The 19,288-nt window shown below is 39.1% G+C and overlaps 3 protein-coding genes and 1 pseudogene across 5 annotated transcripts in view; 1 reads left to right on the forward strand and 3 right to left on the reverse strand.

The window, feature by feature from the left end:
• Nucleotides 1-357: 357 nt before the first annotated feature.
• LOC148720774 (uncharacterized) lies at nt 358-3,237 on the reverse strand. The gene is made up of 3 exons (XM_088738192.1): nt 2,911-3,237; nt 1,971-2,432; nt 358-1,340 (listed from the first exon to the last, which is right to left on the reverse strand). Exons 1-3 carry the CDS (start codon nt 3,158-3,160, stop codon nt 1,024-1,026), a joined length of 1,029 nt encoding a protein of 342 aa, XP_088594318.1. The 5' UTR covers nt 3,161-3,237; the 3' UTR covers nt 358-1,023.
• A 3,543-nt stretch (nt 3,238-6,780) lies between these two features.
• On the forward strand, nt 6,781-9,506 carry LOC148720775 (uncharacterized). Its single transcript, XM_088738179.1, has one exon. It carries the CDS (start codon nt 7,155-7,157, stop codon nt 9,042-9,044), a length of 1,890 nt encoding a protein of 629 aa, XP_088594305.1. The 5' UTR covers nt 6,781-7,154; the 3' UTR covers nt 9,045-9,506.
• Nucleotides 9,060-14,236, reverse strand: LOC148720776 (uncharacterized; annotated as a pseudogene). Its single transcript, XR_015993084.1, has 3 exons — nt 13,876-14,236; nt 11,131-11,627; nt 9,060-10,481 (listed from the first exon to the last, which is right to left on the reverse strand). The product of XR_015993084.1 is annotated as an uncharacterized LOC148720776 (transcript).
• Nucleotides 14,237-15,356: 1,120 nt separating this feature from the next.
• The window catches only part of LOC111339877 (uncharacterized), a 50,578-nt gene continuing 46,646 nt past the window's right edge, over nt 15,357-19,288 (reverse strand). For both annotated transcript variants that reach the window (XM_088738187.1, XM_088738188.1), the window contains 3 exons: nt 17,488-17,741; nt 16,512-17,009; nt 15,357-16,088 (listed from right to left, as the gene is read on the reverse strand). In XM_088738187.1, the coding sequence (XP_088594313.1) occupies nt 15,772-16,088; nt 16,512-17,009; nt 17,488-17,737 (1,065 nt within the window). In that variant the 5' untranslated portion in view covers nt 17,738-17,741 and the 3' untranslated portion in view covers nt 15,357-15,771. The remainder of the gene's footprint in view (nt 16,089-16,511; nt 17,010-17,487; nt 17,742-19,288) is intronic.

Below are 19,288 nucleotides of genomic sequence, written 5' to 3' on the forward strand. Positions count from 1 at the left end.
TTACGAGGGAATTACGCAGTTTTTATGGCGACACAACTAAAATACTACGACCCCCCAGGCGATAACTGATTGGTCCCTAAACTTACATCATCCTCTTGACTAATCAAACGAAAAACCAAATCCAAACGCGACTTGTTTACCGCTTCGTTTTACGGCGCTTTTAGGAAGGCCACGTGTTCAATTAAAGTGTTCTTATTGGCTTCTTGTGATGGTTCCCTAAGTTCTGCATGGCTGTTGTGTTAATCTTTGACACTCATTTGAAATTCGCTTCATGATGCGGGTTTTTTGACGACTAAATGTTATCATCTCCTATTTAAAGTTAATTTGCGTATATCCCAAAGTGTAGTCATTTCCGTGTAACGATGAAGAATACTTTATTCACTTTTTGAATTATTAATTATCCACACATTTAACTGAAACTATTGGCGCTAATTTGACCCCATGTACAACATGAAAATTTTCAGAACACCATGCTACAAGAATTTTCCCCTTTTAATAACTGACTGCGATTTTACTTTCAAAAAAATACACCGCTCTTGCTTTGGTTTTCACGGTTTAGTTTTGTCGACTATGTAAGAAAAGGAAGGATAACATCAATCCATCATCATATTTATCATTTTTATTTTATAAGGAGGGTTTTTTCTACGCTCTGTCTATTCAGTTGATAATTTAAATGTTTGATTATCAGTCTTTGATCTGCCTCACAAAGTGTACTATGTTGGAATCCATAAGCTGTGGTGAGCCTACAGTAAAACAAAACTTATCCAAACCATCGATAACAAGATGTGATCCTTAACAAACAGACACTGTTATATATTAAATGTCAGTCTCGCAACAAAGTATAGCCGATACGCCTTACATTTTGAAAGCAAAACATATCCATCTCACGGACAGAACAACGACTTCATTATCCAGCGAGACAACTCAGCAAAGCTTTTAATATCTGACTAAGTAAAACAGGGAAAGAAATAAAAACTGAAGGAGATATGATAAGAACAGTCACTGATCTTAGTTCACTTTCGATTAGTTTTGCTTCTTGAAACCAAACACCTCCATTTCACTGACAGAAAAATTCCCACTTCCCGTTAAAAACGTTTGAGCATCCTGACCTGTAGGGCACTGATAAGTGTTGCCAAGGTTTGCATAGCAGTTGCCACAATTCGGTGCATTGGCGACATAAAGATCGTGGTTTCCTCCAAATGTTGGCCCATAGTTACTATGGCAATAAATGGAGTTTGATTCATTTCCAGGTGTCAGAGAGATCTTTGTTGGTGGCAGACCACCTGGGTTTACAAGACTGAACAGGAACGATGTTAGTGCTCTTTTGAACGATCCAGAATCTAATGAAAAAGAATACATAAATGGATAAATGAGCGATAGCTTTCATCTGGCGCCAATATTTGCATGGATATTTGTTCGTGGACATCATTTGTTCCGATATTTTCGCACCAAATAGAGGCTACTGTGTTTATTATCATTGTAATATCTTTGCAAGGCGCGAGAAAAAAGTGTTTTTGAGGTCTAAGAACAGTTTATAATATACTGTTAGCTGCGCGAGAAATTCACTTTTCTTTTTCCAACAAACGCTTCTCTTCTTCCGACAGCAAAACGATCTCTCATCTTGACAGGGTGAGATAAGAGAGACAGAGAGAAAGAGAGAGAATCTTTCTCAGACGAACATCCGACTGTATTTAAGTCCTAGATGAGATACAATGAAATATATGAAGTTCATATATTTTGTACTGCGGTATTAGATATATATGATGCACGATCCTCGCAGTAGATAGCGCTATTTAAGCAATAGCAAAAATCAGACCTGAAAAAAATCAGGCCCGTACAGGCCTGATTTTTTTCAGGTTTGATTTTCGCTATTGCTTAAATAGCGCTATCTACTGCGAGGATCGTGCATCATATGTAAGTCCTAGATCTTGAGTTAATTCCTAAATATAGCTTAAATACCTAAGACCTACCATGCGACTTCCACGGATGTTCAGAATACCCTCCAAATATGTAATCTCCACTCTTGATCACTGCAACTGTTGGTCCTTTGTTATCACAACAGGAGTGAAAGTTGGAGGCATTCCAGCCATCTCGAGAGGCGCGGTATAATAATTTATCTCTGAAGTTGTCCAGGGCTGGAGTTTTCTTCAACCACTTCATCAAAGTTTTTCCTTGGTCTCTTGAGAGGATCTCAGACCCCTCAAAGGCAGGCTTTGGTGTCAACGCTTTTATCATCCCTTCAACTTGATAAAATTTGGCCTCGATCAACAGTTCATGACGAACAGTCTTATCATCGGGGACGACAAGCTCCCCTGTGCGAAGGTAATTCAGGATGTAACGGAAGTGGGTTCCATCTCGATCAATAAAGTAGGTTCCATCCTCGTCAGGTTTGGTGTCAAACCTTCCCGAAAACATGGCGTGTAGCATGGAACCTAAAAAAGTAATAATCACAAATCGCATTAAATTTGATTCACCTCGAAATATTTCTGAATTTTTCAATGGATTAGTAAAGAAAGCCCTCTCTTTTTCTTCTTTATTCTCTTTGTTCTTGAAGTTAAAATACGCTTCCAAAGCTTGATATTTTCTTTTCATTTTTCGATGTTCAGCTAACCTGGGAAAAGTTTGATTTCCAACGAGCGATCCCTTGAAATTAAAAGTTCACAAGTCTTCAATGGATCTACTCAATGGTTCGCAATTCGCAGATTGTAATCAGTACCAGTCTCCGCCATCCTCGTTACTTTTCGATTCCTCCCTACCTATTAGCTTTTTTAATACTCTAACAGACTTCTATTGCATCGTTTAGATTCTCCTTGGCGCTCATAGTGACTCGATATATCATGGCACCATAGCAATGTTTAGAATCAATTTCGCAATCCTCTAACAGCGGGTAAGATACACGGTCTAAGATACCTGGATCTTTATTCATGGTCGACAAGCTTGTCGAGAAAAGATGACCTCCAACATTCAGTTTTAGCATCTTCGAGAAGTGGACATGTTCGAGCTTTTTCGCCACGTCATCGAACGTCTCCCTTTCCTTGCGAACTTTGTTCGCCTCCTGGTTCAGTATGTCGTAGACTCCTTTAATGTACTTGTTAACTTCTTCAAAAGCTTCAACACTGGGTAAGTCGAACGCTTCTTCGAGCTTTCTCGGTGAAGACATCTTCCTTTACCAGAACAGCCGGTCACTTATATGCAGAACAGAATAATATTACCATGCCTTTTTAGTTATGCAAAGTTACCGTGAACAATTGAATCCGGGAATCATTGAATTTTCTGGAAACGATACATAAATTACTTGAGTGGTCACACAACTCGTAACGCATGTCTTAATATTGCAGTACACGCAATTTAAGCGTTGCGAGCTCGAGATTAGATGACTTTTCCAAAAAGCTTCATGGCATAAATTATTTTTTTTATTTTTATTACCGTATTTACTCGAATATGCGCCGCGGCGCTTATTTAATTTTTCGCGCCACAAGTGAGGCGCTTCAGTTCGAGGGCGGCGCTTATTTAAAAATTGTACCAGACCAATTTACTTTTTCTATATTATTATTCAACGGTACCCTTTCTATCTGTCAATTTTCCTATGTACTGATGCTAAACTGATAGTAAATCTAGAATTACGAGAAAAATTCATGCGGTGAAAAATCCCGAGCGTTTCATGATAACCCGAGCAGAGAAATACAGTTACTTTGAACTAAAGAACATCACATTTAAGAAATATGAATTGCCGAGGCTTTGTTAAAATTGTTTTATAGCGTTTTTCCTGGTTATAAGGAATTCCTCGAATAAGCGCCGCATCGGGGGTGCGACGCTTATTCGAGGGCGGCGCTTATTAACTTTTTTTGTCCCAGATGCGGCACTTATTCGAGGGCGGCGCTCATTCGAGTAAATACGGTATTTTTTAATTACAGAAAAATTTCTCCAGCTTAGTAAAGAGGGGGCGGAATAAAATGATGGAGTATTCGTTTGTGTCTACCCCTTCCTCCACCCCCCCCCCTCCCCCGCAAAAAGGCGCTTTTTGTCAGGGAAAAATCCCCTTGAAGTGAGTTTTGGGGAAATTGTTACAAAGGTAGATTATTTCACAGAGGATCCAATTACATAGTTTAGAGGTTATCCACAAATAAAATTTTAGTTACAAATTTAGTAAAAAAAACCAGAGCACTCCTGGCCATTGTTTTCTGACTACATTTTTCAGTGTAGATTGTAGATTGTAGATTTATTTATACTCGAAATTTATGGAGCTTGTCAGGCACCTAGCTTAGATAGCTAATGAATCGAGTAGAAAATAAATGAAACATAATACTAAAAAGTTACAATAAAAGTCCAGAATAAGTAAAATATAAGGTTAACTAATTAATTAATTAATTAATTAATCAACCAGTTAATAACATTATAAATACACTAATATAGCTATATACATGCTACTGAAAAGATAGGATACTAAAACTACATCCAGAGTAAAAATTACATTAAGTCTAAGAGCTACAAAGGGTACAGTTACATACGTCAAAAGTAATTTTCCTGATACGTGTTACAAACTCTTTTAGTGTTCGTGAAGTTCTTAAGTCATTATTTAAAGAGTTCCAGATTTTTGGACCAAAGTACCTGAAAGTATTTAGCCCGTGCTTAGTAGTATTGACTCTGGGTTGTACAAGAATCAGTTCGCCACGTAGGTTGTGTGAGTTGTTTCTAAGCGTCAGCAGAGTGCGAAGTGGATTTGATGTTGTTCCATGAATAACTTGATAAATAAGAATGCATATGTCCTGGACTCTTCTGTTGTGCAATGTAGGCATATTTACTGTTTCAAGTAGAGTACTATAGGTACTAGTGCTGTTGTTAAGGACTGATCTTAAAGCACGCTCGTTGAGTTTTTCAAGTTTAGCCGATGTTGTTTTTCCACAGTGCATCCACACTGTGGAACAATAGGTAAAGTGAGGAAGAATGTAAGCCTTATATAGTGTAAGCTTGGTTTGTAAGCTAAGAGGTTTTCTGCAGGTGGTAGAGGGTTGTATAGATGTTCCATCAATCGTGAAGCTGATTTTGTCTTTTTTTGCTTGGTTACGTTGGAGGTTTGATTTTTGTGAAGACCAAGGATTCACATTTCTTAGCATTAAGGAGTAGGCCGTTGTCCTTGATCCAGCTTGAAACCACAGCTAGTTCAGAATTTAGGATCCTCTGTACAATTCTCGCGTTTGCGTTACTTCAGTAAAGTTGTTTGTCGTCTGCATATGCAAATAGTTTGGCTTTTTTAATGTTGTAGAACAGGTCGTTTATAAAAATGTTGAATAACTGCGGGCCTAATACAGACCCTTGTGGAACACCTGACCTTATCTTTTCGGTGCGTGAACGAATGACATTTAGGCTAACACATTGTGTTCTGTTTTTCAGATAGTTTGCCAGTAGCTCTAGGCTTTCTAGGCTGACACCGTACGCTGCAAGCTTTTTAAGTAGTAGATTGTGAGGGAGGCGATCAAAGGCTTTGCTGAGGTCAATTAGTGTCATTCCAACAGTGTTGTTTGAATCTAGTTCAGTTTTCCGGTCTTCAGTCAGTCTCAGCAAGGTAGTACAGCAGCTGTGGTTCTTTCGGTAGGTAGTTACGGTGGCTGGGAAGATAGTTTCAAAGTAAGAGGTTAACTGGGGACATAAGTTTTTTTTAAACACTTTGCTAATTGCAGGCAGAATAGTAATTGGTCGATAGTTTGTTTTGTCCATTGCGTCACCATTTTTGAAGGACGGTAAAACCTCCCCGTGTTTCCAGGTGCTGGGTTTCTCCTTTCTCGTGATCAGTTGGTTGATCAGAGAACAGATCGGGTGGCTGAGACTGGGATAACCTTCTTTCAAAGCCCTAGGAGGTATTAAATCACACCCGGTAGCTTTTCTGATGTTAAGTGACTTTAACAAGTCTGTTATTGTGGATTCGGTTACTGAGGTGAAGTTAAAGACAGCAGTAGAAGAAACGTTGTTCACGATGGTGGAAATACTGGGGTGAAATAATATGCATATTAAATGTAACATTGTTAAGAAGGCACCAAACTCTGCAACAAGGGCAATAACAAGAAGTATGCTAGGTATGACCAACTGGATATTTTAATGCTTATCCCAGGGAGGGTTAACATCACATAATTATTCCACTAACCTCCTCACGGTTAGCTCAATTGGTTAAAGCGCTGGACTTTTGTGCGTGAGGTCGAGGTCGATGGTTCGAGTCCCGGCCGGACCAACACTCAAGGTCTTAAAATAACTGAGGAGAATGCACTACCTTTCTATAATCAAGAAATGGATAGACATTCTAGTCTTCTCGGATAAGGTCGAATAAACCGTAGGTTCCTTCTCCTGCATCTTTTAATTAGTTAATTTGGTTAGGCAGGGGTCGTTAAAGAACTCACTCACGAGATTACTGTGATGTGTTCTGGCCTGTTTAATGGGAATTGGGGGGGAGGGGGCATGCTCAAATAAGTTTCCTTCGATTGTTTGTAAACTGCTGATGTAGTCCGGCCAAAGTGCCCCGAAAAGTGTTGTGATGCGCATTTGATCATATCCACAAGTTAATTTGCGCAATATGAATATTAAATTTTTATTATTATTATTAATATGCAAGGAATATGCAAAGAAAGGCTGCTTTTATTCAGGTGCCCAAACCATTAAAAAACTATCATTGCATTTGAAAGAGGTCAATTCACTGATAATTTTTAAAACCAGACTAAGGGATTTATTTGCATCAAATTTTTAAATATGCCTATTTAACCACCTACTTTAGTTTTTATATGGTAACTTAAGGTGGCTCGATAGGCCAAAAAATCATAAAAACTTCATATTTTTGGAAATAAGTTTCTGGGCACCAACAGTCATTGTAGTTTCAAGAAAAGTAAGTCTTTTGTAATTTTTCCCATGGCTATTGTATGTTTTTCAACTGTTTTTGGATCTGTTTGAGCGGTTGCTATGGAAACCAGCATTGTTAACGCGTCGTTTTCCACCAAAAAAAGCCAATGATTTCAAAGAAATCTTCACAGGAGTGACCAGAATAGATTTCAGGGGCCTGGTAAATAGTTAGGCCCTAAATGAGGACATTGTGTGCTGATACATGACGTACTTGGCATGAGAAAAACGTGTTCGCTTGTTTACGATCTATCTACTGAGAGTTGAAGCGAATTATGCCTCCAAAAAGGAAATTTAGGAACGTTAGAAGAAAAAAAAGGAGGTTTACAGGCAACAAGTATACTAAGAAAAGAAATTCTGAAGAAATGGAAGGAACTGATGATCAGGAATCAGTGAAAGAAAGCGAGGAATCAGACATCACCGATATCGAAGATGAAAAGATTCCGAAAAACATCACACGGAATTCTGATCGTACTAAATCGATGCCTGCTACCCTGAGAAAGTTGGACGATAAGTCTAGCGATTCTGGAGACCCTGAAAACGATGAGGAGGAAAAGATGGCAAGTATAGAGGGTTTTCGTTTGATTGATATCTCTGTACTTGCTTCAGTCTTCGAGTCATTTTGGTGTCCGATGTGTAAATATGGCCACGTCACGTTCGAGGAGGATTGCAGCGCCAAGATGGGTTTTGCTACTCTTTTTGTGCTAAAATGCACATCCCAAAAGTGCAAATACTCGAAGAGGTTTTTTTCCTCTGCTAAAATCGAAGGGAGTCAGGCTTATGAAGTCAACCGAAGAGTTGTCCTTGCTACAAGGAACATTGGAATTGGACACCAGAGTCTTGTAAAATTCGCTGCGGTGATGAACATGCTACCGCCCATGAACGAGAACTCTTATCGAGATCATGTTGCCACAATTCGCAATTCTGCGGAGACTGTAGCCAAGGAGAGCATGCAAAATGCAGCTGAAGAGGCAAAAGAATTTTATGAGCCAGGAGAAGATGGGGTCTTTGACATTGGAGTGTCAGGGGATGGAACTTGGAGAAGAAGGGGGTACTCTTCAGCTTATGGGGTCGTCACTGCAATATCCACAGTTACTGGTAAAGTTCTCGATGTGGAAGTAATGTCCAAAGAGTGCAAGGAATGCATGGTTTGGAGAAGCAAAGAAGGAACTGTTGAGTTTCAGGAGTGGTGGGAAGGACACCAGCATCTTTGCCAGGCAAACTATTTTGGTTCTTCGGGGTCGATGGATGCTTCTGGAATGCTTGCCATATTTGAACGGTCTGTTCAAAACTACTCTGTTCGTTATACAGAATTTCTTGGGGATGGAGACAGTAAATCCCACAAACTTATTGTTGAAGAAGCCGTTTATGGGCCTGTTGAAGTAAGAAAATTGGAATGTGTGGGCCATGTCCAGAAACGTTTGGGGTCGCGACTTCGCTCACTGAAGAAGAGAACTGGTCAGACACGTCTTCAAGATGGAAAGTCAATTGGCGGAAGGGGCAGGCTAACAGACAATGTCATTGATAAACTGCAAGTATATTATGGGAAAGCCATTAGGAACAATACTCATGATATCCAAGCTATGGAGAATGCTGTAATGGCAATTTGGCATCATACACAGTCAACTGATGATAGCCCAGATCACGACCTGTGCCCCCCTGGAGAGAGTTCATGGTGTGGCTTTCAAAGGGATGTTGCACAGGGGACCTCTGATTATAGACATAACCATCCCCTTCCAACGGCTGTGGCTAATGCCATCTATCCCACCTTTGAAGCCTTGAGTGAGCAAAGTCTGCTTGCACGCTGTCTACATGGTGGTACGCAAAACCAAAATGAGGCCATCAATGCCCTTATCTGGCAGCGTGCTACAAAGGAAACCCACTCTGGGCTAGCAGTGGTGGAACTTGCTACCTTCTTGGCAGTCTCACATTTTAACAATGGCACTATTTCTATCATTTTAGTTCTTCGAAACCTGGGAATTGACCCAGGATTTCATTGCATCAAAGCTTGCCGAAAGCAAGATCATAATCGAATTCGCCATTCTCGCCGTAAAAGCTCTGAGCAAGCCAAAAAAAGGAGAAAACAGATCAGAAACTTCAAAAAAGGTTACAGTGACACTTTAGAGGCAATAGAAGGACAACAGTATGGTGCTGGTGCCTTCTAACATTGTTTTCAACTCTTGACTGCTTGCCCAATGATCTTGTGAACTTTATTTGCTATTTTCTAATTTTCCGTATTTCAGAGGTTTTGAAACCTTGTGACAATAATATCTCAAAAAATATTTACGATAAGTAGATCAAATTTTCACAGCATCTCAAGTGTCAATAGCTGTGTGCAATGACCTATTTTTATAGTGTTTGGACTTCTCACTCATGGGTTATGCCTTGTAAATTGAAGTGTAGTCAGGGTTATTTTTTGGTCTTTCTTTGTTGAGAGCTAATTCATGAATGCAACATAGTACTTACCTCAAAGTAGGTCATTGCACAGCTGTGATACAGTACAACAAGCACCTGAAGTTTTAGCTCTATAGCATAAAGCAGAGTAGAGATATCTTTGCCAAAAAACATACCTATTTTTGTCTCTCGGAATTGGGTGTGGCTAGAATAAATGGTGTGGCTCCTCTGAATTTTATGGAATGCTCTCCTAACTTAGTGGAAAGTAATGGGTAAGACCTATTTAAGTTTGTGGCACAAGTATAATGATATGATTTAAAGTTTAAGTGTTGGTAAAATTGTTGCCAAAATGAGCATTTTTAGACTATCGAGCCACCTTAAATAGGACATTTTTCTTATTCTCACTTATTTTTATTCCTCATTATTTTTAATTATTATTTCAATGCCCAAGACGTCCATTCTTAACATAAAGGGTTTACCCTTGCAAAACATATTTTTATTATTAGTACTGATCTTATAATTATTGTTATTGTTATTATTATCATTATTGCTATTATTATTATTATCATTATTATTATTATCATTATTACTGTCATTATTATAATTTAAAAACTTCAATAAGAACAATCCATAGGCATAATACCATACAGACAAGTGATGATACCTCAAATCTATTGTCTTTTCATTAAGATAATAATTAACCCCTTCCAATAAGCTGCAATGTTTGCTATACATTTCTTATAGAATCAGCACTGCGAATTTAAACTTTATTCAAACAGTTGCCCATAACTGATATTTTACCATATTCTCAATGCCTTTCTGCTCACAAATATATTAATAGTGTAAGGAGAAACTACTGTTTGGTCACCATTGGGAGTGAATAGGCTGGGCAACCTCTTACTTTTCAAAACCGAACACTTCCATTTCTTGGATAGTAAATGACTGAGCTCCTGTAAAAAATGAAGTAGCATTCTGACCTACAGGGCATTCATAAGTGTTGTTCAGGTTTACATAACAGCTGTTGGAATTTGGTGCGGTGACAAACCGAAGATCATGTCCTTTTCCAAATACTGGCCCATAGTTACTGTGACAATAAATGGCTTGACCTTCTTTTCCAGCTTTCACAGCCATCTTTGTCGGTGGCAGACCGCTATGGTTGACGAAACTGAAAAGGAAGGAGGCTGGAGCCTCTCTGTAAACCCCTGAAGCTGTTAAGAAAAGGGAAATAAAGAGGAACTGTTTCTATAAGAAAGGCATACTACAACTACAATAAGGCAACAATTAAGAGGAATACATTTGATAATAAAAATTAACGGTAAAAAACTACGACGTTTCGAAGTCTGCATGACCTCATTATCAAGTAAAATGTTAAAACTGATGTAAAATTGTAGCTCAGAGATTATATACAAATAAAATGTGATAACTTCATAAGAATAATGAGCGTTCATTGTTATTGGTGTTTAGCATGTCAGATCGTGCAGTATATGTTTAAATAAATACTTTTGCACGTATTGAGTCAGACTGCGTGTTTAGCTTTGGTTTTTGTTCGCGAATGAATAGCATTTCGTGAATTAGGCAGTCCATTTTTCCGCGGCAAGCTGTTACTGATTGTCAGTCTAATTTGGGGTTTTTTTATTATTGCAAAAGTGGCACTTCCTGACCAATTCACGTTTACTTTCTTGTTTTGCTCTATATTTTCCCAGCAGTTCCCGAGCAAAATACTTCTCCCTTCCGTGAATAATTTGTAAAGGGAAAGTAAAACAGCGACTGTACGTGCAAAATGTTAGGATAGGATACTCTATCATAGAGGGAAAAAATAGTAAGAGATTTTGATGGGCTAATAAGAAGGTCGCTTACTTAGCGATTGCCATGATTGCGCAGTATATCCTCCAAATATGCAATCTCCACTCTTGATCACTGTAACTGTTGGTCCTTTGTTATCACAACAGGAATTAAAGTTGGAAGCAGCCCAGCCATCTCTAGAAGTGCGGTATAAAAATTGATCATTAGTGTTAGGAAAGCCTGGGGTGTTCTTCAACCAATTCATCAAAGTCTAGCCTTAACTGGACGAGAGAATCACTAAATCCTTGAACGGTTGAACTACAATCGGCTGAACTACTGGAACTGCCGAGGGCTTTGGTTGCAGCTCGTTTATCATTCCTTCAACTTGATAAAATTTGACCTCTGCCAACAGTTCTCTGCGAATGATCTCATCATTTGGGACGATAAGCTCTCCCGTCCGAAGATAATTCAGGATGTAACGGTAATGTGTTCCATCGCGATCAATGAAGTAAGATCCGTCCTCGCCGGGTTTTGTGTCAAAATGCTTGAAAACATGGCGTGTAACATGGAACCTGCATCAAGGCGGAAGAAAAACATATATCTTATCATCGGGCAAATTTTTCAAATGACACTATCACTGTTGTGTGAGAGAGAGGTGGGGGTGGTTGGAACATACCCCTTCTGTCTTAAATGCGTTTGAACATTGTGTTACCTTACAATCATTAAGTAGTTTGTATAAAATTACGTATTATGCATATTTTGAAAAGGACGCTCCTAAATTTTCACGTCGCCAAAATGGCTTCTTGTGCCCTCCAAAGCCGTTTTTCTCCCCGAGGCATGCGCAGTAGATTGATGCGTTGAATTTAAAGTCCAATCGAGAACATTTGCTCTATGATAAAACGTATTTGTGACAAATTCCAACATGAATTAAATAAAGGAAATGATCGTCAACTTAGGAAGGTCTTGATTTTCGAACAAGGTTTTGTTGTCAGTGCCATAAGAAACGTATAGAACCTACAACTGTATAGAGAAAATGCATTCTGATTTTAGAGTGTAAAGGGCTAAACGTAACTACTTTGTATTCTGCTTAGAAGAGTCATTCTTTACTGTCAAAAAAAGTGTCTGTAACTTTTTTTCTTGGAATTCATAAAGACAATTCAAATTGGATATTTCAAACGTTTAACGACATTTATAAGTTAAACATAGCGGGCATGTTGCCCAATATAAGTCCTATTGAACCGCTATGAACAAAATCTTTATTTACGCACGCCCGAGCGTAAATAATAAGATGAAGTGAGCTTTTTTTTTTGTACCTGGCTGCCGTCCTGTAAGCAGCAGTGCAGTTTTCCTTCTGTTTAAAATATGGAAGAAACCAGCGAAGAACTGCCCAATTTTTACTAAAGGCATTGACCTTTTATTTAAGTCCTGATCCAAAAAGTAGCAAATACAAACCCTTGATAACTGTTCGGCCCCGTGTCTTTGACTTTTAAAACATTTTATAGTGACACTTGAGTTAATTTCTTTTTGGTTTTATCCATTTTATATCCCATTAATTTTGAGCTTTTTAAATATATTCGCAGTATTGGTTAACTGGATCAATTGTACTCGCTCAAACCAAAGTATAAAATGTGGCATGGTTTTTACCAGCCATTATTATATGGCTGTGTGTCTCACAAGGACTGGGAACTACCGAATTCACGAGTTTGATTGGCTGAAATCAATATTGAAAGCGGTCTAGATTTTCCCATCTAGACCGGCATCTAGACCGGTCTAGAAAAAAAAGGTACGAAGACTATAAAAAAATTGGCATATAAGACACAGCCATATAATAAACATATTAACCCAGCTAGGTCGGTCTGTGTGAGAAAATCTTGACCTCGGTCGCTGGTACAGACCGAACGCAGTGAGGTCTGTACTGGCAGCCTCGGTCAAGATTCTCCCACACAGACCTCCCGCTCGGTTAATGAGAACTAAATAAAGACGTACTTTTTTGTGCGTCGTGAGAATTTTGTACTCTATCACAATAGTAAAGCTTCTTCGCGTAAATCCTTGTTATCGCTCTGTTATAAAAGAATTTGCTCATGCTTTCAACTGTACGTATATTGAGTTACAGTGCACGCGGGAAGTTTGGAGAGCCCTCAAAAAGCTAGAATAGCTCTCGGCTGCGCCTCGAGCTACTCTTACGCATTTTTCGTGCTCTCCAAACTTCCCACGTGCACCATAACTCGATATACGCACGCTAAGCATGAACAAATTCTTCAATAGCCCAGTAAGAGTCGTTAGTTTGCGAATGAGCCATTCCTTCAGCCAAACGCTTTAAAGTGAAAGTGTTAGCTTCCGTCACGAATCATGTTAAAATTTCTCGCGCTTGTTTATCTTTACCCCTTTAGTGTTTGTATGCCTTGCCAAATAATTGAACACCGGCAATTTCCTTTGCCGAGCCTTTCCCGTCTCCATTAATGGCAAAAGCACAGCAATCAACAGGCTTCTTAACTGAATTATAAGCGCCCTTGCGCACGAGTGATTTCTCGAGCCAACTGTTTCAAAGTGAAAGCTACAGCCTCCGTCAATGTCCTTGTATCATGTAAAATCTGTTAGACCCGCAGTTGTTGTTCATTCTCCACTTCTCTCGTTTGCACATCCCTACCTCTAAGTGTCTACATTTCCGGCTACCAAACAATAAAATCACTAACTTTTGGCATTTCCGTGTGTTTAAAAAACATGTTTCATCTTCACTTAAAAGACGACTAAAACTTTCCTGACCTATCGAAGTTCGTTGATTTTTAACAAGCTTTATACTCTAGATAATGGTGAAATTACCTGGATCTTTAGTCATGGTTTCTAGACTGGTGGTGAATATATGGCCGCCTACATTGAGTTTCAACATCTTCGAGAATTGAACATGTTCAAGTTTCTTCGCCACCTCGTCAAAGGCCTCCTTCTCCTTGCGAAGCTTGTTCGTCTCCCGCTTCAGAATGTCATGGACGTCATTAATGTGCTTGTGGAGTTCTTGGAAGGCTCCATCACTGGCTGAATCCTCTGCATCTACAGGCTTGTGCGATGGAAACATCTTTCTTGCAGTAAAGTCAAGTTGGATTCAAACCGCTCGTAAGAATCGAGTTGAGTTTACCGGCCTCACGCCGTTCTGCCTCGGTTCTTCAGCTACCTGACCAGTTGGTTCTCGAATAATTATTCACAACGAAGTTAAAGATGCATAATTTTAACCATTTTTCACGGTTCAACTCATTTGTCACTTGTCACGTCAAGTTGCAACTGAAGCAACGATAATCCCGATTTAAAAATTGAGGGAGTGTGCGAACGGGTCACTGAAGAAAACTCAAAATAAATAGGGGTCATTCTAAAAAAATTCAACAAAATTTTCTTTAATTAAGAAAATCAATGTATATTGTCGAGATAAAAACACAAAATACGGCGATGAACCCTTTGGAAGGAGGGATGAGATTTTTCTAATTGCAAATGGAAAACTTGTCTAATTAATTTGCGGCAAAGTTATTTAGGACTATCTAATACGGTTGCGAAGCTGAATTACTTCCATAACTTATGATCTCTCCCAAGATAGGAAGAATTTTCTTCGAGGTTCATTTACTCATATTACATTGGTACAATGAAGAAAACTGGTATCTAAGTCTTAACTTTATTTTAACAAGCTCAGTAGTCGTATATTTTCAACGGGGACTTGTTTTTCCGCTTAATGTCAATCTTTCTTTCCTTCGAATTTTTCCTTATGTACATAATAGGGACATTTACCTGAATTGAAATTAGGATTGGTACTAGCATATAACCACCACGGGGTCAAGGGGGGGAAGGGAGGGGAATTATGAATGCCAATGAGGGGTTATCATTAGATTACTACAGTGTCCTTACGAGGGAATTACGCAGTTTTTATGGTGACACAACCAAAATACTACCACCCCCCAGGCGATAACTGATTGGTCCCTGAACTTACGTCATCCTCTTGACCAATCAAACGCTAAACCAAAACCAAACGCGACTTGTTTACCGCTTCGCTTTACGGCACTTTTGGGAAGGCTGCGTGTTCAAACCAAAGTGTTCCTATTGGCTTCTCGTTATAGTTACCTATGTTATGCATGGCCGTTGCGTTAAACTTTGACACTCATTTGAAATTCGCACCATGATGCAGAATACTGTCCCACAAGAATTTTCCCCTTTAATGACTGACTGCGGTTTTACTTTTAAAAAAGTGTACCGCTCTTGCATTGGTTTTCACGGTTTAGTTTTGTCGACTATGTAAGAAAAGGAAGGATAACATCAATCCATCATCATATTTATCATATTTATTTTCTAAGGAGGGTTTTTTTCTACGCCCTGTCTACTCAATTGATAACTTAAATGTTTGATTATCAGTCTTTGATCTGCCTCACGAAGTGTACTACGTTAGAGTCCCATAAACTGTGGTGAGCCTACAGTAAAACAAAACTTATCCAAACCATCGATAACGAGATGTGATCCTTAACAGACACTGTTGTTTATTAAATGTCAGTCTCGCAACAAAGTAGCCATACGCCTTACATTTTGAAAGCAAAACACATCCATCTAACCGACAGAACGACTTCGCTATCTAATGAGACAACTCAGCAAAGCTTTCAATATCTGACTAAGTAAAACAGGGAAAGAAATAAAAAGTGAACGAGATATGATAAAAACAAACAGTTACTAATCTTAGTTCACTTTCGATTAGTCTTGCCACTTGAAACTAAACACTTCCATTTCACTGACAAGGAAATTCATACTTCCTGTTAAAAACGTTTGAGTATCCTGACCTGCAGGGCACTGATAAGTGTCTCCAAGGTCTGTACAGCAGTTGCAAGAATTCGGTGCATTGGCGACATAAAGATCGTAGTTTCCTCCAAATGTAGGCCCGTAGTTACTATGGCAATAGATGGAGTTTAATTCTTTTCCAGGTATCAGAGAGATCTTTGTTGGTGGTAGACCACCTGGGTTTACAAGACTGAACAGGAACGATGTTAGTGCTCTTTTGAACGATCCAGAACCTAATGAATAAGAATACATAAATGGATAAATGAGCGATAGCTTTCATCTGGCGCAAATATTTGCACGGACATTTGTTCATGGACATCATTTGTTGCGATATTTTCGCACCAAATAGAGGCTACTGTGTTTATTATCATTTTAATATTTTTGCAAGGCGCGAGAAAATAGTTTTTGAGGTCTAAGAACAGTTTATAATACACTGTTAACTGCGAGAGAAATTTACTTTTCCGTTTCCAACAAACGCTTCTCTTCTTCCATAACAACAGCAAAATGATCTCTCATCTTGACAGGGTGAGATAAGGAAGACAGAGAGAAAGAGAGACAATCTTTCTCAGACGAACATCCGATTGTATCATACAATTGGATTTAAGTCCTAGATCTAGAGTTAATTCCTAAATATAGCTTAAATACCTAAGACCTACCATACGACTTCCACGGATGTTCAGAATACCCTCCAAATATGTAATCTCCGCTCTTGATCACTGTAACTGTTGGTCCTTTGTTATCACAACAGGAATGAAAGTTGAAAGAAGCCCAACCATCTCTAGAGGTGCGGTATAACAATTGATCATTAGTGCTAGGAAAGCCTGGGGTGTTCTTCAACCAATTCATCAAAGTCTGGCCTTGACTGGACGAGAGAATCACTGAATCCTTGAACGGTTGAACTACAATCGGCTGAACTACTGGAACTGCCGAAGGCTTTGGTTGCAGCTCGTTTATCATTCCTTCAACTTGATAAAATTTGGCCTCTGCCAACAGTTCTCTGCGAATGATCTCATCATTTGGGACGATAAGCTCTCCCGTCCGAAGATAATTCAGGATGTAACGGAAATGTGTTCCATCTCGATCAATGAAGTAAGATCCGTCCTCGCCGGGTTTTGTGTCAAATCTGCTTGAAAACATGGCGTGTAACATGGAACCTAAAAAAATGATAATCACAAATCGCATTAAATTTGATTCATCTCGAAATATTTCTGAATTTTTCAATGGATTAGTAAAGGAAGCCTTCTCTTTTTCTTCTTTATTCTCTTTGTTCTTGAAGTTAAAATACGCTTCCAAAGCTTGATATTTTCTTTTCATTTTTCGATGTTCAGCTAACCTGGGAGAAGTTTGATTTCCAACGAGCGATCCCTTGAAATTAAAAGTTCACAAGTCTTCAAGAGATCTACTCAATGGTTCGCAATTCGCAGATTGTAATCAGTACCAGTCTCCGCCATCCTCGTTGCTTTTCGATTCCTCCCTACCTATAAGCTTTTTTAATACTCAAACAGACTTCTATTTCATCGTTTAGATTCTCCTTGGCGATCATAGTGACTCGATATATCATGGCACCATAGCAATGTTTAGAATCAATTTCGCGATCCTTTAACAGCGGGTCAGATACACTGTCTAAGATACCTGGATCTTTATTCATGGTCGACAAGCTTGTCGAGAAAAGGTGACCTCCAACATTCAGTTTTAGCATCTTCGAGAAGTGGACATGTTCGAGCTTCTTCGCCACGTCATCAAACGTCTCCCTTTCCTTGCGAACTTTGTTCGCCTCCTGGTTCAGTATGTCGTAGACTCCTTTAATGTGCTTGTTAACTTCTTCAAAAGCTTCATCACTGGGTAAGTCGAACGCTTCTTCGAGCTTTCTCGGTGAAGACATCTTTCTTTACTGGAACAACAAGACACTTCAGTGCGGAACAAAATAATGCTTTTAGTAGATAAGCAAAGCTACCATAAACAATGGATTCCGTTAATCATTTCATTTTCCGGGAACGATGAATGATTTATTACTGAGTGGCCACACAACCCGTAACGTATGTCTCAACATAACAACAAACGCGATTAAGCTTGCTAAAAGAAAATTCTGTTTTTCATCACAGAGTAGAGGACTTCCTCAAAGTGCTTCTGCACACTTTGAGCAGATTGTTCGTAAGGCAATTTGCGCCTAACTCTTAAAACCTAAGCGGCATGGTCTTGATTTATTTTGTAAAAAAAAAAAAAAAAAAAAAAAAAAAGAACAGTATAGCTAACATATGTTGTTAACTTTTATTTTGGGATATTAGGATGTTTTTCTTTACATATATCTTCTGCATAGCTGTACCAGAGGCATAAAGGAGAAGAAAAAGTATGATTTACGTTTTGGACGCGGACAGCTCAATTCTGCGTGTAGAGCTCAGTTATTTATTTTAGAAATAGCTTCGGGCAGGACGAATAGTCTCAGGTAAAATAGCGTGAACCCTGCTGCTTTAACTCTGCGTGAGCTCCCGTCATGGTGGATTTGAAGGCACCCTTGTATGACCCTTGTATGACCCTTGTACGACCCTTGTACGACCCTTGTACGACCCTTGTACGACCCTTGTACGACCCTTGTATGACCCTTGTATGACCCTTGTATGAATTACAAGGATTATAGTTTTAGTGACCTTTTCCATAGCCATTAACTTCTGCTCTGTAAGAGAAAAAGGAAAGAAAATCTTCCGTACATGGCAAACGCGAAACAGGTTTCATTTACGTGGAAACGGCAAAACGCGACCGGCAAACGTGAAAAATGGCGGAAAACAGGGTCACGTGGTCACTCTACCGTTTATGTTTCACGTAAACGCGGTGCTAAATCTCTCTAATGTTAATAGGCCACCGTGGAGATGTCCTAAAACTGGCGTTTCGAGTTTTCTCTGACGAAGGGCTACCAGAAACGTCATCTTAAAAATATCTTAGCGGTTCACAATCCAAATTAACAACAAAGTTGTGGGAACCAAAGCTAACCGGCGTGGCAGAGTTTGGCAATTCCTGTAATACACGCAATGTGACAGCGAAAAATGTAAAAGCGCAATGTAGCAATCCGCCGAGAATGCTTCACAAGTCGTGAGAGCATTATTTGGATTTCATGTGCGAGAATATAAAAGAAACAGCACCCCTTCCCCCTCCAACTCCTGGTTATATACCTTTCCAATATTTCAAAATAAAGCACGAATACATTCAGTAGCTGTGGTAAATACAGGGTGCCGGGGCCTCAAAGAAAGGGAAGAAGTACAGGTGATGTTATAACGGAAAGAAAGGTATGGGAAAGAATCTCTGTTTGATGTTATTTATTAGTAGTATAATTTCAGAGCTTAGCAAAGAGTTTCCAGAAATCTAATTGGTCGAGCGGTTCCTTATATGACGCTTTATTGTATGGTTGTGTCTCACAAGGACTGGGAACTAACGAATTCAC

This window comes from Stylophora pistillata, chromosome 11, assembly GCF_964205215.1.
Source record: "Stylophora pistillata chromosome 11, jaStyPist1.2, whole genome shotgun sequence".
Taxonomy (NCBI): domain Eukaryota; kingdom Metazoa; phylum Cnidaria; class Anthozoa; order Scleractinia; family Pocilloporidae; genus Stylophora; species Stylophora pistillata.